General features: G+C 39.1%; 1 protein-coding gene across 1 annotated transcript; it reads left to right on the top strand.

Moving 5' to 3' along the window:
• On the top strand, positions 1–27,678 carry LOC121927127 (pancreatic lipase-related protein 2-like). The gene is made up of 13 exons (XM_042460701.1): positions 1–220; positions 3,623–3,671; positions 5,501–5,655; positions 8,545–8,670; positions 9,697–9,831; positions 10,987–11,116; positions 12,610–12,726; positions 12,810–12,932; positions 14,793–14,911; positions 15,878–16,004; positions 18,072–18,177; positions 23,673–23,840; positions 26,495–27,678. The coding sequence occupies exons 1-13, from the start codon at positions 200–202 to the stop codon at positions 26,556–26,558; spliced, it is 1,440 nt and encodes a 479-aa protein (XP_042316635.1). The 5' UTR covers positions 1–199; the 3' UTR covers positions 26,559–27,678.
• The last annotated feature ends 107 nt before the right edge of the window (positions 27,679–27,785 follow it).

Here is a 27,785-nt window from a genome sequence, read left to right as displayed (position 1 = left end):
AGGCCATCCCACACAAACAAACTGCATAATTAGAATCCATACCCAGAATACACACCCACCAACCTGGATCTTCACACAGATCATTTTCCTGGGGAATTCTGTTTGTCATCTTACCTCTGATCTTTTCAGTTGGGTACACAACGGAGAAAGAGCATAATAACAGCAGGAGAGAACTCTACATGAGGATTTCAGAGTATTAATGGAAATCAGTTTGGGAATGGTAAGTAGCTGATTATATATACATGTGTGTGTGTGTGAATTTTCAGGGCAATTTATATAATATTCGAAAGGCAGATGAGTTACTGACATTAAAATTAACTGGGCAACAGGGTTGTGTTATATAGCTATCACATGGAATTAAAAATATTAATACATTTAAAGCTTTGTTTAAATGATCAGACACATACAACAGATACCTCACATGATCCTGTTTTGGCGGGTGGGTTATAAGCAGGAAAGGGCATAGCAGGACACCTTCTGGTGCTGTGTGGATTGGCATCTCCACATTCTTTTTTCTTATGAACTACCAAAATCTTCAATGCAATTCCCTATCCCTTTCATTCTCTTCTATTGACTGTTGTTATTTTAGGTCTACTTGACTTTGACTTACAGCTACCCTATGAATAAAAGTCTTCCAAAAGTCCCAGTCTTTAACTGCCCTGCTCAGGTCTTGTAAAGTCAGGGTTGTGACTTCCTCTTTTCCTGACGCTTTCCATTTTACCAAAGATTATTATCTTTTCTAATGGGTCATATTGTCTCATGACATACCCAAAGTATGGCAGCCTGATGAGAGTTCAAGCCTGATTTGCTCTAGGACCCATTCATTTGTATTTTTATCCATTCATAGTATCTATAAACCTCTCCTCCAGGACCACATTCAAAATGACTTGATTTTCTTCCTGTCAGTTTTCTTCACAGTGAAGCTTTCACACCATAAACAAAAACGGCAAATGCATTGCTAGTCAGATTCTGTTCTGAAAAACACAGGCATCCTATATTGTAGTTACAAATTCGTAATCTAGATTTTCAGATCTGTAACTGCTCTGTATTCATATAGGCTATGTATTCACAGACATGGCCACAAATACTGCCACAGTCGGAAATACCTCCCCAAACCCACCTTAGCCCTGAGGGAGCAATTTGGATGCTACAGAATGATATAGATATAATGATATAGCTAGCCCCCCTCTGCCTCTGAACCATGGTGTGATGCACAGAAGGTCTTCTTCTGCTCATTGTGGCATGGCTCAGAGGAAGCATTATTCTGAAGCGCACAACTTGCCCATGTTGCAGATCTCTGTCACTTGGGGTAGCTTCCTGGAGTTAAGTTGGATTCCAAGGATTGATTCCTAGGTCATTTGTACTTAAGTGTATATTTACCTAGTTATGAACCCTTTACATAGATCTAATGTGCACTGCAGAAATAATGACAGTTTGATGCCATTTTAAATGTCATGGCTACATCCTATGAAATTCTGGGATTTGTAGTTTGTTGTGGCATCAGAACTCTCTGACAGAGAAAGCTAAATATCTCACATTCAGAGAAATATTTCTCTGAAGGTGCCAGCCACAGATGCAGGTGAAACATCAGGAATTAGAACATGGCCACATAGCCCGAAAAACTCACAAAAAACTATGGATGCTAGACAAGAAAGACTTCGACTTCACATTAAATATCTCACAAATCCCACCATTAATTCTGCAGTGCAGTTGTGACCATAGTTATGACTGCTATGTTGGATCTCAGCCAATAAGTATTTGGTTATCCTAAGATTTATTATGATCTTGTGTTTTAGCAAGTCTGAAGAGTTTTGCAACACAGGAAAAATATTCCTCCTTTCCTTCTGTCACATACTTAAAGTCAAATGCATTCCTTTGATGTTTACCCCAATGGAAAGGGAGAAGAGAATAAACAGGTTCTGCAGCAGTTTATCTTTAACTGGAAAGAAAACACTTTTTTAAAACTTTGGTTTATTTCTTATCATTAGCAAACTGGGCAAAGGTCTGTATACAAATCTATATAGGTAGCTGACTGAAAAAAAAATTTCTGCAAGGTAACACTTCTTCAATAGTCTAGTGCGCTTTTAAAAGTTTGAAAATACCTAGCCAAATACAGGACTGATTAGAAAACAACAGAACCAGTGCCAGAGGGGTATACTGTAAATCTTCAGCAATTTCATCCTTGCATGAGAGGTTGAATAATTATAATTATGGTAATTTTCTCCCTACTGTGAAAGAGAATGAATATTACTGTAGTGTATTCTCCCTGTATTTTAATGTCCAAAGTAATTTCTTCTTCGTCCTCCATGTACATCCAGTGTGGTCAATGCATGATCACTCTTGCATTGGGGAAGAGGATCAGGTCCAGCAGGTCTTTTGTCCCTTTAAGGCCTTGGCAATGATAGATGGATGGAGGGAGGACCTTCTTCTTTCTATGGGCTAGGCATGGTGGAGCTGTGCCTGTCCTGTTATTGTTGTTGCTGCTGTTGTTGTTGTTGTTGTGTACCTTCAAGTCATTTCTGACTTATGGAAAACCTAAGGTGAACTTATCATGAGATTTTCTTGCCAAGATTTGTTCAGGTAAGGTTTGCCATTGCCTTTCACTGAAGCTGAGAGCATGTGACTTTCCCAAGGTTACCCAGTGGGTTCTATGGCCGAGCAGGACTTACTATGGGGAGTTGGAACCTTTAAAATTGGAAACCCATTCATTGTAAGGGAGAAAGCTGGGGTATACATAAAATAAATAGATAGATAAATAAATAAATGGTTTAAGGCACCTGTATAACCTTAATATCTCCTCAGTCTTTCCACCAGCAATATCACATCAATTGGTGGGTCTTCAGTTTTATGTGCAATTACCTGGAATCACAGAATTATAGAATCATAGAGTTGGAAGAGACCACAAGGGTCATCCTGTCCAACCCCCTGCCATGCAGAAAATCTCAATCAAAGCATCCCCGACAGATGGCCATTCAGCCTCTGTTTAAAGACCTCTAAGGAAGGAGACTCCACTACACTCTGGGGGAGTGTGTTCCACTGTCGAACAGCTCTTACTGTCAAGAAGTTCCTCCTAATAAATTGATTTTATATCAGTAAGCCAGATAGTAGAGACTTAGGCGGGTTACACACCACCATTTAGTACGCGCTCTGTGCGTGCTAGGGTTAGGAAGGGGCATGCTAGGGTTAGGAACGTTCTCACCTTCCTAACCACCCCTCTCCCTAGGACGCGCACAGCGTCAAAACGTGGCGTGGCGGTCTGGCCGCTGGGGGTTCTCAGTGCAGCTAATGGAGCCGGCACCAGACCGCCCGCTTTTGGGCGGTCTGTAACGCGCCTTAGTTCGGAATAGACACGTATAGGATATGGCTATAAAAGTATTTAAATTGGCATTAAGGTGAATGCTATTAGAACCATTTCTGGAGAAGACAAACAGTGCCTAATGTGGGACACACTTATGCTCCAGCCCCAATGAAATGACGGATACACCTAACCATGGTTCTATTGATTTCAAAGGGACCAAAAGGCAACTAACTTAAGATGCATCCTTTAGGCAACTCAAATAAGCAAAACAAAGCACTGATGTTGCTTAATTATACTTACCATGTATATTTAAATTTATTATAGATTAACGTAATTTGGATTGCTGTCTTTCTCCTCCTTGGCACAGTGGAAGGTGAGGAAATGTTTTATACTTTGTAATTCCAGAGCATACTTTCATTTTTAATCAACATATAAGTACAGCTAGTAAGTACAGTAAGCTAGTAAGCAATTAAGTACAACTAGTGCAATTCCATAATCATATAATGTATATATTAGAAGTCATTAATGCATTTGTATTCACACATATTTCTTTTTAATGCTAGTTATCCAGCCTTCTCTGGAAATGTTTTGTCACCTTCTAGCTTTGGTGAATGGAATAATTTATCATTTTTATTTTTAACCACAAATATTCTTCTAGACTTCAGTTTGGGGCTGCCATCTTTCTCTGCAATGTTCTTAAGTATTCAAGGATTCTTTACTCCATTCTGACTTGACATTTTGATGTTTCAGACTTTCCCTATAACTATTGGAATACCTATAGACATGCCATGTGGCAAATTTTCTTTGTCTAGTTTGTGTGGGAAAAGATATAATCAAAATGGGTTGGGTTTAATAAATAATAATAATAATAATAATAATAATAATAATAATAATAATAATAATTTTATTTATATTACCCCACCTCTCCCCACGGATCAAGGCAGGGTTACAACTCAGTAAAACATTTAATACAATCAATAAAATACAACAGTTCAATAAAACAGTTCAGTAAAACAGTTTGATAAATACATTATGTCAGCGGTAATGATATCACTTAGAGATGGCTTGTCGTTCCGCAGCGGTTTTTACAGAGAATCATCCTCGAGGATTGATGGTGAATATCCTAAACAAGTTCAGATGGATAGGCCTGCCGGAAGAGTTCTGTCTTGAGTGCCTCCTTGAAAGCATCCAAGGTAGTAATGAGATGGATCTCTTCCGGCAGGCCGTTCCACAGTTTAGGGCCTGTGGCAGTGAAAGTTCTTTGGAAGTCATGGTGAGTCTAGTTGTTTGTATTTCGAATAAATTCTTCCCAGATATTCTGAGAGTGTGGGGCAGATTGTGTAGGGAGAGGCATTCCCACAAGTAACTCGGGCCCAAGCCATTTAGATCAATGATTATTCCAAGGCATTGGAAATCTTTAACTATTTCAATTTCATCATTGTCTACATTGAATTTATGTAATTCCTCTGTAGCTATTATTTTTGTTTTCTTAATGGTCAACAGTTAGCTTGTTTTAGCACTTTCTTGCTTGAATTTCCTTAGTAATTGTTCTGAGTCTTTGTTGTTTTCTGTGGCAGTATGGTATTATCTGCCTATCCACAACATGTAGAATTTGGCTTCTGAAGCTACTGGACTCACTTTCCCAACCCTACACATTTGCATATCTTCATAGAACTAGCATGTGCACATGTGCAGTACTGTACCCACATATTTGAGAGTGAGCACCACTGAACTCAATGGAATTTATGTCTTAGTAGATACAGTACTTAAATGATTATGCTATAAAATACAGTGGACATTCACTGGTAAAAGTGACCCATGTGGGCCCTTGGTATCTACTGGAATTTGGTTCCAGGACCCTCTGTGGATGCCAAAACTGTGGATGCTCAAGTCCCATTATATACAATGGCATAGTAAAATGGTGTCCTGTATATAAAAAAGAGCAAAATCAAAATTTACTTTTTGGAATTTAATTTGGGGAAAATATTTTCAAGCTGTAGATGGTGGAATTTGTGGATAAGAAGAGCTGATTGCACTCTGATTTGAGCTGTGCACAGAATGATCTGTGAGCACCCATCCAAACAGAGAAAGGCTTCTGGGAACATTGTAAATGAAAACTTACATTTTTCACGTATGATTGTAGCTTGAAATAATACTCACTGGTTGAAATGCATTTAACAGTTTGCCTTGTGTACCTTCTAGCCAATGAAGTCTGCTATGAAAACCTTGGCTGCTTCTCAGATAAACCCCCTTGGTCAGGAATACCTGGGAGACAACTGTTTGGCTTACCTGAGTCACCTGAAACTATGAATATCTCTTTTTCTCTTTTCACCAGAGAGACGGGAAATGTGTCACAAGTGAGATCTCTTCTTTATTATCACTTTAAGAACTGTTGGTAGTACCTATATATTCCTGTTTTCATATCTGATTCTTCCTATCTCATCAGAGGAAAGAGCAAGAGATTATTTTCATGTACTACATTTCTGACAGAGTAATTTATATTTAAACACTTAATATTGCTGATTGTGTACAATCTGAAGTCATAACAGGTGCTCTGAAGAATGATTAACATTGCTCTAAACCTGCTGTCTTTGCCAACTTTTGTCCCTAACTAATATAAATCAGTGGACTTAGAAAATGGAAAACCTTCATTTCAATTACCTAAAAGGTTCAAACTTGCTAAGGATGGCCTGGTACAGACCGGTGCTTTTCACTGGCCTGGGGTTGATATTAGGGTTCTGTAGTCTTGGGCATCCATACACGTCCAGCCCTTCAGTCGGCACCCATAAGCCATCTTGTTGTAGCCCTGTCCACATGGGGCACAACATTGTGATGCATGGGCATCCACGCACCCGAATGGCTCTAGCCAGAAGAGGCGTCATGGCACCGCATCGCAGGATTATGATGCCTCTAAAAAGAAGCCACTCTAGGCAGCTTCTTTTTGGGGAGCGTGTCGGTGTCGTGCTGTGCAGCTGGCATGGCACCAATGAGGTGCAAAGATGGGTGGCATGGAGCCGCCCATCTGTATCCCCCCCAATAGTTGCATTTCAGAATCTCAGTTATTCAATACAGCAATTGTTAGATTTCATCCTATACAATCAAACAATGGCAGTTTCTGCAGTGATCTAATAGGGTCACTGTATATATGAATGAGAGAGCTTTGATAGTTCTTTGCATATTAAAAATGGCATCTAAAGATAAAGGTATTCCCCACTGACAAGGTTGTCAAGTCATATCCGACCATAGGGAGTCAGTATCTTAATCACTTGAGCCAGTTTAGGTCTTCAGAGGCATATATTTGTAAAGTAGGCACAGTTTGGAAAAGTTACTTTCTGGACTAAAACTTCCAGAATTCCCCTGACAGCAGTCAAAAAGCAACTTTTCCAAGCTCTGAAAGATGGAGATGCACATCACTAGATATAAGCTAGTTTTGAGACAACCTTGTCTTTCCTGGAACTTACTCTGGGAGAAAGACAGGGGGAATGCTACTCTATTAAACTTCTAGATTACTTAGTGGCTTTTGATATTATTGATCAGAACTAGGACTCTGAAGATCAGGGTTCAATTCCCCACTCAGCCATGGGGTGACCTTAATGAGTCAGACACTTTCAGCCTCAGACAACCCCACAATAGGTTTGCCTTAGGATTGCCATAAGCCAGACAAGACTTGAAGGCACACAACAACAAATCCTACAGGAACAGCTCCTTTGGAACAGAGTAGGAGGCACTGTGTTAAGCAATTCTGCTCCTGTCTGTGAGGCTGGTCCCATACAATGGCATTGGGGGCATCCTCTTCAGCTCCATAGCCATTTGCTGTTCAGTAGGGATCCATGTTGTCTTCTATGGTGTTCAACATATGCTTGAAGCCATTAGGAGAGGTCATTAGGAGTTTTTGGGATGGGTGCTATGACTATGGTGATGACACTCAGCTCTACTTCTCCTTATCACTGGAGTCAGCTGGGGCTGTGTAAGTACTAGAGCAGTGGCTGGATGCTGTAGTGGGTTAGAGTAGGACCATAAACTGAAACTAAATCTTGATAAGATGGAGGCCCTGTGGAGTGGTGGTTCTTGGGTTTGGGAATTGGGTAAGGTACCTTTCTTGGATGGGGTTGCACTCTTCCTGAAGGAGCAGGTGCTTAACTAGGCAGTACTCTTGCAGTACTCTTACAAAGTTTATCTTTGTAATTTGTGGCCCAGGTTGGAATACTCAAGGCCAGCTTTTAGTGGTCTACCAGTCATGAACTTTCCTGGACATGGATAATTTGACCATAGTAATCCATACACAGATAACTTCCTGATCAGACTATACAACGCCCTCTACATTGGGCTGCCTTTGTAAGACAATCAGAAATGTCAGCTGATAAAAAAATTCAGCAGCTAGACCGCTGACTGGAACACCATACAGAAACAAAGGAATTGCACTGTCTGCCAGTACACTTCCAATCTGAATTCAATATGCTGGTGAAAACATTTAAAGCTCTAATACAGCGATGGCTAAACTTTTCGGGGCCGCATGCCCCAAATAATTTTTTTTCTGGCATCGGGTAGTATTAGAGTCAACTCAGCCTGTCATCCTTCCGAGGTTGCTAAAATGAGTACCCAGCTTGTTGGGGACAACCAGCTTACACTTTGTAAACTGCTTAGGGAGTGCTTAAGTGCACTGAGAAGCAGTATAGAAATGTACTTGTTATTGCTATTTCTGAGGCCTGTTTGGTGCCTCTGTTCGTGTCATTCTGATGTCATGTCAGAAGGTTTTTATTAAAACCTTTGAGGCCCAGTTGATTTTTATCCTTGCACATGTGTTATGTTCAGCACTGTTTTAATTTGTTTTAACTGGTTCTAAATTGTCTGGCATTAAGCAATAAAAGATTTAATATATTTTTAGTCTTTTAAAATTCTTGTTCTTGTTCTTTATTCTCTTAAACCAGTTTTGTTGTACATCACCCTGAGATCCTCAGATGTAGGGTGGGAAATAGATATTGAAATTAATTAATTAATTAATTAATATCTTACATCTAAGGGTTTCTGTTTCTAAGAGCTTTAATCAGTTGCCTATTTTTGGAAATCTGTTGTCCAGGGTATGAGAGCCTCTTCATAATTTTAAAAAATATGTGGAAATCTAGCTACAGAACTTTTTTGAGGATGCTAGTAGATAAAGAAGGAATACTTGAAAAAATATTCTTAATGCTGAAGTTCATTGAAACACTAGAGATCTTATTTTATGGTTGTTTTTAAATTTCCAACAGAAAGTATACTACAATGATACATCCACAATCAAAAATTCTTACTTTTCTCCATTGAGGAAAACCCGCTTTGTTATCCATGGATATACCAGCACTGGAAAATATGGCTGGGTTGTGGAGATGTGTTTGGTATGAAATTTATATTTTTCAACTGTCCCTTTTTGTGTACAGACAGAGCTTAGAAAAGTTACTTTTGTGGATAACAATCATTGGAACCACTACCCTCATCCCTATCAACAATGTCACCACTTTTGACTTCTTTAAAAAGAACTTTTCCAAGTTCTGATGCAAGTCCTAGAAGGTGGGAAGCAAATGAAAAATATTTAGCTGTATTGTTTTGTAAGAACCGATTGAGATACAGTTTTGTGGGACACTGTTACTGGTTGTTTGAGTTTATTTATTGGATTTCCACCCAGAAATATTGGACTTAAGGTTGAAAATAAAATGAATAAGGCTGGTAAAAATGTATGCCAAAGCAGATTAAGTAAAACCAAAAGGGTCAAAAGCAATGTTAAAACAAATCAAGTAAGAAGTAAAAATGTATCACTTGCCCAAATTAAAAGCCTCCTTTCCAAGCAGCCACTTGCCACCTAAATTTTAATTTCTCCCTTCAGGTAGAAACAGTGAGGAGGGAGGCAGCCTAACCTACTTTGGTGGGAGACTGACCCTAACTTTGGGCAGAAGTTTGGACTATACAGCATTATAGGACCTTCCAAATTAGCAAGGACTGAAAGAAGCTCAGATATTTCTGTTTGTGGCGGGTTACAAACCGCCACTTGGGACGTCCTCAGGACGTCCCAGTTTAAAAAGGCGCCCCTATTCCTGTTACAGACTCTGTCCGTAACAAATGGCGGCGGCCGTTCCACATGGCCGCTGCCATCTTGACGTAACGGACGCTGTGCGTCCGCACGTCGCACGGCGCTAATGATGTCGCGAGTGCGCCATTGGCGCCTCACGGCATCATTAGCGCACCGCCAGAAGAAGCTCCATTTTAGAGCTTCTCTTTTGCTCCGTAAGGGAGCCGCGCGGTTTGGCTGCAGCGGCTCCCTCATGGAGCAAACAGCAGCGCCGGGAGACCGCCGCAAAGTGGCGGTTTGTAACGCCTCAATATGAATAACTTCTAATGTGTGTGTGTGTGTTTTTAATGCACTATAGCTGCTAGTGGATGTCGAAAACATAAACTGCATTGCTGTGGATTGGGAAGAAGGTGCCAAATGCACCTATTTCACAGCTGCAAGCAACATTCGGGTTCTAGGGGCTGTTATAGCTTATTTTCTCAACTCTTTAAAGGTAAGAACAATTTTAAGTTAAGTTGCTCATTAAGTGTCATAGCTTGATGCTATATGCTACTGAAATAAACTGAGATGTTTTAAAATATTTATTTTACTAGTATGCGTAATAAATGAGGAGAAATGAAAAAAATATATATAAGCATTTTACATTTAAGAAAAAGCAAACACAAAAAAGTCAGAAAGCCAGGATTACTCAGATAAACTCCCAGATAAATATCTTTATATCAATCCTTTGTATCGCATTTTAGCACTCTCATATGGAACCAGTCAGTCTGAATATGTAATTAATGGATAATAATTTGCTAAAAGGAGCCAGTATGGTAGAGTGGTTTGAGTGCTGGACTAGGATTTCAGGAAACCAGGATTCAAATCCCTGCTCTGCATGGAAACACATAGGATGAACCTGAGCATTTTCACTTAGATAAAGACAATGGGAAACCTCTTCAGAATAGATCTTGCCAGGACAGCTCCATCATAGGTTCATCATAAGTTGGACCTGAAGGCACATAACCACAAAATTCTGGAAGAAAGATGCTAGATTTCATTCCATCTATAGCCTTTTATAGTTTGCATTTATGTGCACTGTGGTTCATTTACACCTCATTTTTATTGCACTCTCAACAAGTTACAATTCCAGTTCCAAACATCTTATCAACATTTTATTTTACACCAATATTCATAGAATATAAAGGCCTTGTAATACATATAGAATGTCAATTTATTTAAGAATTGGTAAGCCTTAAATTATTCCACTATTCACATATACAATCGCATTTGAGGAGGGCAGTCTGGGGAGAGCAAATGCATAAGTTGATGTAGAGATGTACATCAGAAACAGAACAGACAAAAATCAGTCCCCGTTCAAAGTACAGTTTTGGTACATCTGATACACTACAAAAATGGAAGTCAATTTGCTTAAACTTTTGGCCCAAGATTTATCAGACAAACAGCTACTGATGTAGTTATCCATGCTGAGAAACTGCAGATAACTGCAATCAATGCAGTCACTGTCAACATGTGTCCACTCTTAAATTCATAGTCAAATGCATTCATGTACAAAATTGTCTGCTTATGTTGCAAGCTTTAGGAATGATATCCTTTTTGGAAATAATTTACACCTATATAGTTTCTTCCCTTGTTCTTGAATGACTAGAAAATGTATCTATACTGCCCTTCCAACGTCCACCTCATTGGTCATAGTCTTGGTGCTCATACTGCTGGAGAAGCAGGAAGACGACTTCGAGGCATTATCCAAAATTTTGCAGGCATCGGCAGAATAACTGGTATGTTGTCCAAGGAAACCAGATTGTAGTCTTTTGTAGCGACAGCAAATCTTGATTGGGGTGGAAAGTGTGGAACTACCAGCCCAGATTAAAGGTAACTCTTTCTAATAAGACAACATTGCTCCAATTAGTCTTTCAGCAACAGTGAGGGATACTGGCAATGCTGAAGGTCTTACAGAGAAGGCACAGTTACACAGGCTATCCATTATGCTTTCAATACCTGGTGTTAATTCATGTCAGCATGCCTGACTGAAAAGGAGAAAAAATATTATTTCCTTCACTCCTCCCCCCTCCCTCCACCCCCAGTGTAGCCCTGCTAGAGAATGGCACAAGAGAAGAAAGTTCAGTGAGACAGGGACCAGGAGGGGGATGTAGGATCATGATTTTCAGTGCAAACATTACCGGAATGACAATGGGGCTGCCCCAAATGCAATAGGAACAGCTTTATTTTTACCCTTAAGTTTTCTGTGCTTATGCAAAAGCCTGGTGCAGATATCACATTCATAACTGTTATTTAACTCCGATGCATGGTACATTCCATTCCCCTCCATTTTTTCATGCAATGTTACCCATTGCATATATTTTTAAAACAATGAGCTACAGGGGAAGGAAATTGCAAACCTACTCTGAACAAATCTTACCAAGAAAACTCTATGATAGGTTTGCCTTAGGGTTGTCGTAAATCAGAAACAATTGTAATGCAAACAACAACCACACTAATATTATATCTGTATTGTCAGAAACCAGGAATGTCTCATAATCATGGTTTGAAAACCAACCTTGCTTGCATAGCCAGTTTTTGTTCATGTGAATCACGCTCAGTGCTGATGTTGATGGCTGCTACACTATGATTAAGGAAATCATGGAGAGGAAGGAAGGATCTGTGTGCAAAAGGAAAGGATCGGAGCATATGGTGTATGAGCCTGAAGCGTATATGTGTCCACATCCTTCCCCTTTAAACCCCAATCCTTTCTTCCTTCCTCTCCATGATTTCCTCAGTTATAGTATAGTGGCCATCAACATCAGCATTAAGCATGAGTCACATGTAATGTTTCATCTACCTCATGGTTAAGCATCAAGCTCAGAGCCTATCCGCCACTGTCCGTTCAATATGTAACCAGGAAGAGTTCTTACCATGTATTGGTAAGTATCAGTATGTTTGGGTGATTTCATACCTGCTGAACAATGGAGTTTATTTTTAAAAGTTCTATATATCTCTAGAACTATAGCAGGGATAGGTAACTGGAATTCCAGATGTTGCAGCTTCCGTCAACCCTATGAAGCATAGCCAGTGTTTAGGGATCATGGAAGTTACATTCCAACAACATCCGAGAAGCACAGTTGCCCTCACATTTTTTAGCACTGTCTTTTATGAATACATTATATTCAAGGGCATTTCAAATATTACCAATGATCACACTGGCAAGGCCCCTGGATTTTCAATTATTGGAAGCAATATCTCATTTTAACTACATTATTTTATATCTATTTAGGCTTGGACCCAGCTGGGATTGGTTTTGAAGGTTTCCCAGAAATGGTCAGGTTGGATCCTTCTGATGCTAAATTTGTGGATGTCATCCATACCAACGCTGGGCAGTTTCCCACTATAGGTAATGTTCAAGCACATGTTAACTCTGTAATACAAGTGTAAAGAAATGCCCTGCTTATGCCATGCCCAATGAATCTGTTTCAGGACTTGGGATGCTTAATGCCACTGGTGACCTTGACTTTTACCCCAATGGAGGAACTATTATGGAGGGATGCAATGATGTAATCACCCCACTGATAGAACTTGAACTTGAAGGCTTTATTAAAGGTAAACCACCTGCACCATCTCTAGTATTCATGTGCAATGACTGCATCTATTTGAAATTTTTACTTGTTTTGAGCTAGGGCTAATTGTAAAGTTATAGCCAAAATATGTAACTTTTTGAAGTTCTGAGAAATATGATTGTTTAAGGATAGGCATGAGAGATAGGTGCCTAAAGTCCTTCAGTTTGAGTTTCAAGTCAGTTACCCAGGGTCGACTGTAGAATTGAACAGACAGAGTGTTTAAAAACAAATTGATAATAAACTGAACTGGAGTTGAATGCAATTAGAGCTAGTAATCCTTTAACCTTCCCCAGTTATCAATGGGCATAATTTCTTGACTCTGTCCTCTCCTTACTTCAAACTCCTCTCCTTCCCACAAAAACAAAACATCCTCCCCTCTTCCCCCACCCCAAAATATGGCTTGTTAGAGGGCAATATGCCTTCCATTCTTTACAATCCTAATGGGAATTCTTCAAATTACAGCTTTGAGCTATACATTCAGTAACTCACAGAGGCAACTGGTGGTTCCAATGTCCCACTATGGATTTTAGCTCAAATATGAAAGGCATTATCCAAGTCTAAACTAGAAATCCTCAAAATAAGTTCAGCATCTCCAATTCTTCTGTCTAAAACCTGCAGCACATTCACCACTCCAGGTTCATTAGAGCCATCATGGAGAATGCAGACTGGGAGCTGTAGCTAGATGCATGGTTGATTGACTTTAGATCATGCTTTCTGAGTTACAGGCTACATCTGCACTGCAAAAATAATGCAGTTTGACCCTGCTTTAACTGCCATAGTGGCAGTTAAATGCTGTAGAATTTGTAGTTTGTTGTGGCACCAGAGCTTTCTGATGGAAAAGGCTAAATGTCTCACAAAACTACAAATTCCAGGATTCTATAGCATTGAGTCATGGCAGTTAAAGAAGGGTCAATCAGCATTATGTCTGCAGTGCAGATGCAGCCACAGTCACCAGCAATTGAAAGATATTCCCTCTTTCCTTCTGCTCATGCACAATCCTATGTATGTTTGCTCAGAAGCAGAGTGGCTAATTAAAAGAGAACAACCCTCTCTTTGAAAGACTAGCTGTGATGCAACCTCCTTTCTATGCCTTGAGGTTACCTTTTACTTCTTCTCTTACAGAAGGCCCTGCATCAATGACACCTGCCCAGCACCCACCTAAAATACACTTTCCCTAAATGTATTAGGTCTAGGGTCCCAAGTGTCTTCCTCTTATAAGTTTTATATCTTTGATAATGTGTTTATATGCGCTTATATGGTTTTTGTTATAACAAATAAACATTTATTGAATAACATTTAGCAAGAATGTAGCTCAGGTAGAATAGTTCAAATGTGGTATGATTACATTAATATAACAGTTGCAGGCATTTCACACTTTCCTCTTTACAATCTCCTATACACTTTCTCTCCCGCTCAGTATCCTTCTCTCAATTCAGTTCCCTTCAACTTCTTTCAAATCTCTTAAACTCCCCCTCGACTGAATTCACAGTCACTCACTCCTGCCTTTTATATCTACTTCTTCCCATGCAACCCCTCCCTCACTGTCACCCCAAACCATGATTGGTTGTCAGGAAACCAGGTATGTCCAGTGATCCCATCACACTAACCTTTTTAGGACTAGTTTAAAAAGAAAGAACTCATAAGGGGGCTTGAAGTTTGCTGTCATCAGTTTGTACAGGGGTTGCACAAATCCACAGAAGGAAAGACAAAGAGCTTCCATCAGATTTCACTGCTGCAGCTGTCTTCACCCTGAACTGAAAGAGGAAGTCTCTATCGTGTTATGAAATGACATTTGACATAGTTGTAAGACTTGTCGCTGAGGTTCACCATTTTCTTCTGGCAGAAATTCGTAGTGTTGGAAACTGCCATCATTCCCGGAGCCATGAGTATTACCGGTACAGCATTCTCTATCCAAAGGGCTTCCTGGGTTATCCATGTGAATCATATGAATCCTTTGAAGAAGTAAGCATATGCCACTCTGGTTTGGTTAAATTCTGACATCTTAGTGTTTAATCTGTGTGCTTAAAATATGTGCCCCAATAGGAATGTAGTTTTGCATCCATTTGCTTCACTGTTGTAAAACAAGAGACTTGGGGGGGGGGGTATCTACACTGAGGAAAAAATTGCCTTCCACTGTACATTCTTCTGATCCACAGGAATCTCATAGTGACCCCATTAAGTCCACACATTCAAATCACTTTGAAATGACATTGGCACAATTGGCCACACATTTTTCCTTGGTGAACTTGCTGTTTTACCCTTCCCACTGGTCCAAAGCCATTATGGTCTGCCTGTCAATCTAATAGCCACCATGCATTCTGGATGCTTTTCCATCCAATCCTCTTTTTTTTTTTTTTTTTTTGCTGCTCCAGTGAGTAAGTGAAAGAATTGTAAATGTACACATACACAAACACTGGAGAAAGTAAATATTTTATTTATCTTTTATTTCTGAAAATATCCAGCCATGAGATCAGCAGTGAGGTGTTAGATCAGCCTACCCCTCCATCTTCATCCCATTCAACCAAGTGTTGCATTTGTTTTACAGTTTGTACTCTTCTCCTTCAATCTGCCTCCCACTTTACCACACCAAACTACACATTCCAAGATTCCATAGGGTGGAGCCTTGGGAATAAAAATGTCACCAAAGTGCTAGAATTTTGTAGTATGACAGAAACCCATAACCTGCCTACACCAAGGATTAGGAGCAAGAGTTTTCAGGGCAGAAAGTGATGATCAAGAAGGCTGAAACTGCAGCACCTCCCAGGTACTAAGCATAATTACTTACTGGGGGATAACAAACAGAAGAGAAATAATTATGTGTCATCTTCATAAATGCCCAGCAAAGGGTTTTGCAACTTATGCCCTAACCAATGTTAGAATGGAAAGAAACCCATGCTTTTTTCATCAATGCATCATTTTACTCCCTAGGGAAACTGCTTTCCGTGCCCCAAGGGTGGTTGCCCAATGATGGGCCATTATGCAGATCGGTTCCGTGGTAAAATGAAGAATAATACAAAATATTATTTAAAAACAGGACCTAAGGAGCCATTTACCAGTGAGTGCAAAAATTAAAATATGTTTGATAGAGCTGCATGGGGGTGGAATCAGGGGTCATAGATGGCTTTCATATCAGGGTGCAATGACTCTTCTGTGGGTTTTATTCCAGACTTAGAAGGAGCTATATATATACTGATTCTGTAGCTTGGACAGCACCCAAAATAAAAAGATATAGCCGTGTTAGTCTGTAGAGTCAGTACGTAGAAAGATCTTGTATAAGCTGACAATTTCATTCTTTCAGTTAGTCTCAAAGGTGCTACAAAATAGTTTTACCCAAAGTAAAACTCAGAGCAGCCTCTCTGTATTTTTGACACAGAATCTACTGGCTGTCCCTGATTATGAAGTGGAATCAGAAGACTCTTTTCAGCAGCCCATAAGTCCATGCTTTTGCACACTACATGGTGTACATGGAGCTGTAACTTTCCCATCTTTTTTATGTGGAACCAGGAGATGTGGATACCCATACAGCCATACAAGTTGTTAACAGGCTAACAGTGTCAGGTGGAGGAGTTGGAAGAGATGGAGGTGAAGGAGGAGGAAGGGGATAGGCCCTGCTCTAGTGGACAAAAAACCCTATCTAGTCCACCATTTTCTTTAGAGAATAGCCAACCATTAACCTTATGGGAAAGCCACAGGCAGGGCATGAAAGCAAATGCAGCCTCTTATTCATGTTCCCAAGCAAATGAAATACAGAGACTTATACTGGATTGAATATACCTCCACTGGATAGAAAACTTAGTAGTTATTGACAAAACCCATCCATCACGAATTTCTCCAATTCACTTTTAAAGCAACCATCAGTATATCTTAGATTATTCCCACTGATTAACTATATACAGTGTGAAGAACAAAGTTCATAGTACAGGAGGAATACTATGTTGTCTTACCCTAGGAGGCTTTGTACAAATCCCAAGCTACATGTTTGGGGTTGTAAGAGGCACATGGTAAAGTTCATGTGCAGTTTGTTTTGTGTATGAAATTTTGGGTTTGTAAATGATTAAACATGGCGAAACAGTAATTATGCAACCTTTTGTTTCATCCCTGTCTAATCATATATACACAAGTACTATGCACATGCTTTTATGATGCAGTTGTGCTTCCACATACTAGAGAATATATCTTGACTTTATTTTTCAATGAAATGTACAGAATTAAATGAGATTGCTTGGCTGGGCAATTGGTTCGTTGAAATTTTGTTCATTTGTAGGGAATGTAGACACAAAGAGATGATTCTATTTTAGTTAAGGGATGAGGGATGGAATTTTAGTTTATATACATTATGTACTGTTTAGGTATTTTATTCATTTGCTTGTGTAAATCTTTTATGCATTGTATGTGTTTGTAATTTTGTAATTGTAAATTTGTAAACCACTTTGATCTTTTTGGAAAGGTGGTATATAAATAAATTTATTATTATTATTATTATTATTATTTAGAACATTTAAAAAAGTAATCACTCTGCCCATGAATTAAGATTCTTATAGATAATCTGTGTATCCCATTTAGAAAATAGACACCATTAACATCTACAAAAAAGACGGGTTCCCCCTCTCCATTGGTGTCTTGATTTACTGTCTTTTCCTATGTTCCTGCCACTAATATTACATTCTTTTGTTTATTGCCCTAAGAGTGTCAAATGTTGAATTTCAATTTTTATTTTTTTTACGATAGTTGAAATAATTGTTATGCTTCTCAGATTTGTCTGTATCCACGTGTAGCTTCTATACTGTTTTTGCGCTCATAATTATGCCTTGAAATCATATTTTAAATGAAGGCATGGTCTATTCATTTTCAAATAGAAAATAAAGAGAAAGTTTGGGAGTAGATAGTGTCCTTTTCAATTCTATAAGTATACAAATATAATCTCTTACAGATTGGGATAATGAAAATCTGAATTTTTGTAGTATTTACAAATAATTGAAACTGTTGTACCTAGAAATTGAAAAGTAGATTTTTAAAATTGAGGTAGGAACACAAAAAGTGTGTGTGTGGTGTGTCTTGGTTTGCTGTTCATTGATTTCTTATTTTATCTGACATTTGGAATCACTATACCTTTATTACACAGGTTGGAGATATAATATATCTGTAAATCTATCTGGAAATGCAAAGGGAGAAATCAATATAATTTTTCACAACAAAGATGGAGACACAAAGGAATACAAAATTGAGAGGTACATTTTATGCTTCAGTGAAATCACAGGTTTTTGAGATTTGATAATTTTAGACATAATTATATTCATAGTCTAGTAAGTCATTGCCCTTTGAGATATATATATATATATGGTTCAAATATTTCCCAAGGCAAACGTTTATATGCTGCAAGATGTGTTAATTAAAATAACTAAACTTAAATAATTTCAGATATGTTAGTTTCATGAGTAGATAGTATTTAAGAGAGACTGTTCCCATGATTTCTGAGTCATATGTGAAAAGTTGCAGTCGAGTTTCCTGCATTTGGGAAAATTGCAGGGTGCGTTCCTCGTTCCTGCAGCCACCAAACGGCTGCAGGAACAACGCCAGGGAGAAAGGGGCCAAGTGGCCCCTTTCTCCCATAGCTGTGGCTCCCAGGGTGTCCAGGAGCATGAAGCCCCAAGGACACCCCTTTTCCAGGCCATGGGGAAGCGGTATGGCTGTTCTGGCCCCAATCTTCTGGGGAAAGGGATGGGGGCAGGCCACCCAAAGGGGCGGTCTGTACCGCGCCTTAGTTACACTTAGGGCTGAAACAGACGGGTGGCTTCAGAATATGGCGTTTTGACACCGCATGTCCTGAAGCAGTCCTCGCTGTTTATATATAGGCAGCTTTCAGGCATTCCAGCAGCACAGCATTTATACATCGCACACCACTGGAGTAACCTAAGGCTGCAGCGGGGCAGGAAAAGCCAACTTTTTGCTAGGCGAAAAAGGAGGGGATGTTTGCCACTCCTTTTTTGGATGGCTTCAACGTGGATTGGGGACATGGCATGTGTTTGCTGTCATCCCAATCCATCTTCAGGGCCATCTGTTTTGGCCCTAAGAAAGTTTCCTTCAGGTCAAAATGAGTTGAAATGATGCTTTAACACAACTTGTTCTTATCAACCAGGGAGTGAAACAGGACTGTATTCTGGCATCTTCCTTTCTTATTTATTTATTTGTTATATTAATGATCTGGTTCCAGAAATGGCCTCCCCAACATTTTTCCCTCCAGCTGTTAGTAACTTTAATGCTGATGATTTGGTTATGGTATCTTTGAACAAAATTGGCCTCAAAAGAATATTAGCCAAATTTGGGTGGCTCTGTAAATTAGAGGTTGTCAACTATTCTAAAACTAAGATCAAAGTTTATGGAATGAGAATCCCTAAGTGCATTTAGACACTTAATGGACATCATTTAAAACAGGTGCATTCAATCAATTACCTGGGGCTGCACTTTGATGAGAAACATTCTTGGAAATAACTTTTAAAAAGGTAAAGGTAGTCCCTTGACATGAATGTCTAGTTGTAAATAACTTTTAGAAGCCACCAAAATCTCAAGTGCCAATTCTATTGGGCAACTTAAAATATTTTTCTACTTTTGAGAGGTGAAGTTAATAAATCATTTCTTAAAGGTTTCCACAACTAAAATTATTGCTCAAATGGTGCATGGAGAAGAAATCTGAGGAGAAAATGGCAAGTCTGATTTGGAAATTTTGCAAAATAAATTCATGCAACAAATTTTGGGATTTCCCTCAGGGGTTCCAGCAGCTCAGCTTAGGGCTGAGTTGGGTCTACCCATAACTGCAGCTAGAACATATCTGTCTTTCTTAAGATTGTGGTGCAGATTAAATGGACCTGAGAATCAAACTTTGTTGGTTGGACAAAATGGCAAGCAAGGTTATGGCAAGCAAGGTTTAGACACGGGGCACAAATGTGCCCAGACAAGTTAAAATTTTACAACCTTAACACAGAGAAATACCCAAGACTTAGTCCTTCCAACCTTAAAAACTGGATTTTTTTTATCATGATGCTAGCCAAGATCATGATGCTAGCCTTAGTTGGGGTACTGTCCTCCATTTGATACTCACAGATAAAAGTCAGTCATGGAAAGCCACGGTGTTTTGAAAGTCTGGCCTTTTCACAGAACTCAGATTTGAGCAGGTGCCATCTGCATGTCTTGGAGGAAGATTTTGAGGTATTCCAGTTACAGAAAGAAAATATGTATTCAGTTGTAATCAGAGCAATGACATAATTCATTTCTTGTTGTTCTGCCCTCTTTAGTGTGCCCCTCGACATAGATTTGTGTCACTCAATTATATACAGAACACACACCTAAAAAAGGGTTAGTAGAATTGTTAAGTAATGCATGGCTATTTGTCACTTATTCAGTAGCCCAGTTTGCATTGGCAGCTAAGAAACTATGTGCTCATTTCATTATATTGTAGCATAAACATAAATTTAATACTTTTTATTCATTGGTTTTACACAGATCTGTAAAAATGGTTGCAGACTTTTAAAATAATTTATTTTTAATTTTGTTCATGTCTTATTCTATACATTGTAAAAGCTGTTGGCTATATACAATAAGGTTTATGATGATGACTTGCCTCACAGGATTTCTGTGAAAATAAAGAAAGATGGATAAGAGCCATGCCTGCCACCTTGAGCTCACTGGAGAAAAGGCAGCATGTAAAATTCATTCATTCATTAATGTATTTATTACATTTATACACAATCAGTTTCAGTTGGTAATACTAGACAGCATCTGTCTGGCACCTGCAAAATCAAGATAGACATAATAAGATAATTTACCTTGAAGTAGGTGTTGGACATGCTGCGTTGTACTTGCAACCTGTTTGTTTCATGGAAGGCTTGTTTTTGGTTTAAAAAATATGGTCAAATATTGCTTCTTTGTTCCAGAAAGCGAATAGGTTCCTGGTTGGGGAGAGAGCAACTGTGAAAATATATATATATAATTTTTACAAGATACGGTGCAAATTTTATGCACATCTATGCATTTATTTATTACAGCGCATGTCTATACAGATTTTTTTATTTTTAAAAAATCTGAGGACACTTTATGATTTAAAAAAGCAATAAAACCCATAGCTAAAATAGATAACATAATAAAAATAGAAAACACATTTAAAATCATTCATTTAAAAATGAATGAATAAACAAATGGGTCTTCCCTTAGTGTCAGAAATACCCAATGCTGGGACCCAGGTGAAGCTCAATGCTTGCCACATAGTGGGCCTTCTTCGCACAAACGAGCTTCATAAAAAAAAGACCAGAAGGCCCAAAATCTTGTTCTTGTTCTTTCTGATTTTATTTTGAAGATTAATACATGTTTTGTTTATCCCAGAACATTTTGTTTATCCCAGTAGGATCAAAGACATTTTTTTATACCAGACTGGTTTATATTTACCTGTAATAAAATGGAAAAGAACAGGGACAAAATCTGGGACTTTTCAGTGAGGGCCGGAACAGATGCCCCCCAAAAGCCCACTTCTGGGTGTCATCAGTGTGCAGCATTTAGACACTATACTTTCCAATGACACTGGGAAGCCTGCTTGAAGCCTTCCAGCATCCCAGGCACTGGTGCCTTTGTGACGCTCTGGCAGTATAGCGTTTACATGCCGCACACTGCCTGAGTGTCACGAAGCCTCTATGAGACCATGGCGGGGCTGGAAAAGTTGGTTTTTCCTGGCTGAAAAAGGAGCAGATCTTTGCTGCTTCTTTTTTGGCGGGATTCAAGATGGATTGGGGCCATGGCAGGTGGTTGCTTCAGCCTCAATCCATCTTCAAGCTGCCCCTTCAGAACCATCTGTTTCATCCCTCAGTCTATAGGCATCCTAAGTTGCATATCCCATTTATCCTTTTCTTTGGTGTTGCACTTCCTCCTTTTTGGAGCCGTGCATATTTGGCATAAATATGCTATTTCCAAAAGTACATAAAAAGTAAATGTAGCTGTGATAGTCTGTAAGGTAGAATAAGTTCTCAGGATCCTCATTATTTAAGATCAACTGAAATGCTACAAAATAATGAGCAAGCTTTTGAGTTTTCTGAAAATTTTTATTAGGTTTGATGTCACATGAAGAAAGAATAGTGGAAGGAGTGTGTTGTGTTGTTTGTGTGTGTGTGTGTATTGGGGAGAAATATGGATTAGCAGATCCTGCTTCTGGGCTTTCTTGTCCTAGACAAATGGAAGCAATAAGGAGGACCTATTATAGAACAAAAATGACAAAATGTTCAGCAGTGTTCTAACAACAAACACATTTATTGTGTCATGAACTTTCACAGGCTACTCCAAGTTGCTTCATGAGATTCATGAAGTGACCTAGAAAGCTTGGTACAGATTTTTTTTAATAAAATGAAAACAGAGTTATACTGTGAACAGAAAAACACAGTATTTGAGGAAAACCCATCTTAGATTTAATCAGGGTTCAATCTGAAGCATGCAGATATATTTGCAAGTTCTGGGTTTAGTCAAAATAGCTGTAACCCAGACTTTTCATGTGTTTTCATATGTTTGGGGAGCTTTCTGGATGGCTTGGGGGCAAAAGTGCCCCCGAATGATGCTGCTTTAAAAATAATAATAGGTGCCCCATGTGAGGAGAAATTTCTTGCAACTACATTAGACTGTACAAATCACTGATTAATGAACTCTCATTCTGTACAGTAGCCTAGCTGTCAGAGTATGGGGCAGAAAGGCATTTCTTTCAATAAAGTTGGATGCTTGAGATACCTGTTTGGCTTTTTAATTCTCCCTGGGGTTGCTGAGGAAAGAAATTCCTTTTCAGGGGCCATTAAAATGTGATCTAGGATCCACAAGTCCAACCCTGATTTAAAGGATAAAGTTGCATTCCAATGAAGTATACTTGAGCAAAACACTAGGCAAACATAATGTGAGATGCGGAGTGGAAACTGTGTTTCAGCTTTAATTCAAATATTGACAAGCATTCTGTCGAGCAGTTATAAATGCTTAAGATAGACTAGCTCATTTGTAACTATTTGGTATATTCAGTATTCCAATAATTCAAATGCCCCTTCCAAACATACTTTAAGAGCCAGCAGCCTCACTGAACAATGGTAGTCTGATGTGCTGAAAATTGGAGTGCTGGAGCCTTTCTTTTTTCACCTCCCCCCTTCTAGCAATGTGCAGTGTGACAGTGAGAAGCGGGAAACTTATCACAATTCCTCATTGCAATGCAGGGGTCTGACAATATCATTCTGCTGCATCTTGATCGCTTGCAGAACAAAATTCCATTGCTCATTACGCTGTTGGTTTGGGCGTTGGGTCAGGAGGCAGTACATAGTTACATAGTCGTAACTACATCTGTAATTTAGGATCTCAGCCATTCTCTGCAGGTGCTCACGCACAACATACAATTAAAATAATAAAATGATGGACAGCAAATTACAGGTAGCTCTATAAAAGTTCCCTCTAGATACAACACAATACCTGTATACCAATTTTTAGAAGGTGATTATTAACATTGTTTTTGTTGTTGCTGCTGCTACTGCTGCTGTTGTTGTATAATACCATCTTAAATTTAGTGTGCCATGATCCAATTTGACATGTGACTGTCCTCAAATACATAAAAAGTATCATTAACATCACAGATTAGTTACTTGCAAAGCTGTTATATCTAAAGCACCATAGTTGTTGTATGGATGCTCTCTAATAACTTTCTTCTTTGACCTATTTACAGTGGAAACCTTAACCAAGCACAAATCTACTCAAAGATCACTGATTTAGAAATCAGTCCTGACAATGTTACAAGAGTTGAGTTTATTTGGTATAAACAGTTCTTAACTGTACTTTGGGACCGACTGGGAGCCAAGAGAGTGACTCTAACCCGTGGAGAGGATGGACGCAAGTAATTTGCTTTTTGAAAATATTTTGATATCATTCTTTATGCCACGTTTCATCTGTAGAAAGACCCAGAACCCCTAGCCAGTTTGGCCAACAATCAGGAATTCTGGGAACTGAAGTCCAAAACATCTGGAGGACCAAAGTTTGGGAACCACTGTGATAGATCATCTCACCTGATACATTATTCCTTATTTTAACACCTTTGTATTCATGTATCCTTATAAATATCTTATAGTCTTGGCCTGTCAGATTGTAATTTCCATTTTAATTGTCTTTTAGTTATTAATATTGTTTTATGTAGTCAGTTTTCTACTGTTCCAGGGACTAGAACCTGAACCAATGGTGTCATGCCTCCAGAGCATCTTTGATGCTCTTGAGACATATATTCAGTTGAGATTATAATAGGTTTTCTATGTATTAGTTTAGGAGGGGAAATAAAGATCTACAGCTTTAAGAAAGACAAGGATTGTAGGAAATCCCAGGGTCTCTTACTGTCTCCCTCTAGTTAGTTTCAGTGTGTAGTAAGATTTCAGCCAAGTCAGACCTGGAGAGAGTATTTTCCTTTGACAAAGATAAGTCCACAAAAGAAGAAAGATAGTCCTCAGAAGAAGAAAGATAAACCCTCTAAGAAGAGAGAGCAAGGTATTTAGGAAGGACTATTGAGAAAAAGGAGATCAGTTTCATATTTTTGTGTTTATAACCAGTAAAGCTTTTGAAACTTAAGAAATTTGTGGACAAGTCTTTTGTTCAGGCTGTGTTCCTGAGAGCCAGAGGCCTTACTACACTCAAAGTCCATAGCATTTCTCTTGGGACAAAACAAATGGATTCAAATTACAGGAAGGAAGGTTCCACCTAAACATTAGGAAGAATTTTTTTTAACTGTAAGACTGATAAACAGTGGAATAGATTGCCCCAAAGGCTGATGGATTCTCTTCTCTGGAGGTCTTTAAACAGCAGTTGGAGGGGCATTTTTCAGAAATGCTTTAGTTGTGTGTTCTTGCATGGCAGAAATGTAGACTAGATTATTCCTGTGGTTCCTATGGTTCTATTATGTCTTTAATGAGTTGGTCAGAAAACTTATGCTATTAGACAGCCATACCAATACAGCAATAAATAATTTAAAATAGTCTTAGAAAATTAAAAAAAATAAATACCTTTCCTAGTGCTGAAAAGCCATCAGGTGAGAGTCTGAGGGAGGGCACCAAACATGGGGTTCCACAATTGAAAAAGTCCTTTTCAGTTATAAACCTCTCATTTTGAAAGGTTATGAATCTGATGAAGATATGTTCATGTGAGAGGATGTTCTTATTCTGGACCTACTTCCAATAACTGCTGTCCTACACCATCTTCCAAAGCAATTCTGAAACATAGGGAAATATCAAAATAATCTTCTGAAGTATCAGAAATACTCAGTTGTTGTTTTGGGAGGATGTTTACAAGCTTCAGACTGAAGAAGAACATGTACATGTCTAGAGAGCCATTTGGATCATAGCAAGAATCTCCAGTGTCTCCCTACCATATGTAGGAGCAGAGATAAAGAATAGTTGGCCCTCAAGAAACTGATAGACTCCAACCCTCATCAGTTCCATCCAGCATAGCCAATGTTCAGGAACAATGAGTGCTGGAATCCAACCACATCTGAAAGGCCATGGTTTTCCCTATTCAGATAATTATTTCTCTCTCTCTCTCTCTCTCTCTCTCTTTCTCACAACTTCCACTAGAGAAGAGTTAGCATGATATAATGGATAGTGTTAGACACTACACTCCCTCGAGAGTGAGAGGTCAAGTTTCAAGTTGCTAGTGTCCATGAAAGACACTGGTTGAGCTTGGACCAGTCTCATTGGCCCGTTACAGACTGCTGAGAAGCAGCTGTCAGCCACCACCACCGGTTGCAGCGTCCGGGAACTGCAGCAGCCAAACGCCACGGTTCCCGGACGCTGCAGAGAAGGGGCACGATTTTCGCACTCCTTCCTGCGGCCCAGAAGAGACGCTGCGAGTGCGGCGTCACTTCCACTGTGCAACGTGCAGACGCAGAGCGTCCGCTACTTCAAAATGGCAGTGCCCATCTATATGCAGTGCCGCCATTTTGATGTAGTCATTACGCACAAGGGGCAAGGCGCGTCAGGAAGCGCCACCCCTCGCGCGTAATGATGGCGTCTCATGGGCCCGTCTGTAACGCGCCCAAGTCTCAGACTGACCTACTCATTCCCCATCCCCTGATGGTGAGGATAAAGTGGGGAAGAAGAAATTAATGTATGCCAGCTTGAGCTCATATGAGGCAAAGACTTTTCTATTCTGACAGACATTTGATGAATGATGATGTAAGCATCATCTTACACAATATACTTGATATTGCTAATTGTTGTACAGGTGTATATGTGTTTTTAATATATGTTTTAACCTGGTTTTAATTTTTTCTGATTGTTTAATTGTTTTTCTGTTTAATTGTTAATTGTTTTCAATGTTTGTATTTTGTGGATTTTTAAAAATGTTTTTTAATGATGGTAAGCTGCTTTGAGTCCCAATCTGGATTTGGAGTTACACCTTTGCTCCTTTTGAACATCCAGAAAGTGTCTTAGGGAGAAGGAAGAGAAGACTTAACTGTGAAGTGGAAGACATATTGACAAAAAGATTTTTCTCTCCCTCTTTTCCCCCCAGGTCTTTCCTTTGTGGCAATGGGACAGTAAAATATGGTGTTCCTCAGACACTTGCATCCTGCTGAACCTTTAAAGCAGACAGGTGTGTTCAGGTGTACATATGTACACTTGTATATAAGAATAATGAAGACCAGCCATCTTTGCTTGGCCACTGAAAGCACCAAACATTTGAGAATGTGGCAAGTCTTCCGTGAAGTTTTCTTTTCATTTCAGTTCTCTACAGAATCAATGATGATTTTTTTGGAAAATGAAAAATCAGTATTCAGTTATCAATATTCATTTCTTTCCTGCTGTCTAAACTCATGAAAAAAGACAGGATGATTGGGGGCCACTGGGAGCCTCCATAAGTCAAGATGAAAAATGGATCAAAAGGAGAAAGATGATCCCCTGACTTGAGGTATAAACACAAATAGAGGTATAATACATGGGAGAGCAGAGAGGGAAGGCTATTCTTGCTATCATACTAATCCATCCAAGGAAGTGGTCTTGTTGGCCATGCCATGTTGCCTTCTGGGATGGTTTCCATACAGATTCTGTGGTTTCAATTTCCAACAGTTGCCTAGTTCTTCCTTCCTGCAGGTTTCAATTCCCAAACCATCTGACTTGTTATGGGCCTTAATTCCACCCCACCTGTTTGAGGACCATCATTGTACAAAAACAAACTTGAAGACTGAAGACATGTCCAAATAGGGAAAGGTGTGTGTGTGTGTGTGTGTGTGTGTGTTAGAGATATAAAGAGATCAACGAAATTTGTCATACTTGATAACAAACTGTCAGTTTCTTTTGCAAACCTAGACAAAAAGACTAATCCTCCCCAATTTTGCATATTGACTGGATTCTGTAAAAAAATGCCTAAAATGTTTTTCATAAAATCCATACTTTTAACACAAATTGAAAGTTGTTCAGAAATATCCCAAAATGTGAAGAATGTTTGAAAAATTTGTGAAAATGCTCGTAGTCTTGCCCAGTGAGGAGAAAACAATAATAATTTCTTTCATTCTCACATGTGTCCACGTGTGTTTAAGTGAAGAGTTACATCCTGTGTGCCTCGGAGAGTAGCAGCACACACTTGTATCAAGGTCTACCTCAAATGATATGTACTAATGACCACTGTGTGATCCACTGGACTGATATTTCAATGTCTGCAAAAACCACAATAAAGGAATTGCATTACCGGAGCAAAAATGTTGCACATTTTATTATTTTATCACCTGTATATCAGAACCTCAAATTACAAATCTCAAACTGTCTTGCTTTAACATGTCATGTTGTTTAATATACTTTTAGTTTGT

The sequence above is a fragment of the Sceloporus undulatus genome, chromosome 3 (assembly GCF_019175285.1).
Source record: "Sceloporus undulatus isolate JIND9_A2432 ecotype Alabama chromosome 3, SceUnd_v1.1, whole genome shotgun sequence".
NCBI classification, from domain to species: domain Eukaryota; kingdom Metazoa; phylum Chordata; class Lepidosauria; order Squamata; family Phrynosomatidae; genus Sceloporus; species Sceloporus undulatus.
The sequence above is the reverse complement of the archived record's forward strand: the minus strand, read 5'-3'. Positions and strand labels throughout refer to the sequence as shown.

What these genes read in the sequence shown, in the direction of transcription:
- LOC121927127 (XM_042460701.1), top strand. Translation starts at nt 200, where the DNA reads ATGGAAATCAGTTTGGGAATG. An exon ending in GGGTTGTGGAGATGTGTTTG is followed by an intron (nt 8,671 to 9,696) that starts GTATGAAATTTA and finishes AATGCACTATAG; the next exon opens with CTGCTAGTGGATGTCGAAAA. An exon ending in TGGGCAGTTTCCCACTATAG is followed by an intron (nt 12,727 to 12,809) that starts GTAATGTTCAAG and finishes AATCTGTTTCAG; the next exon opens with GACTTGGGATGCTTAATGCC.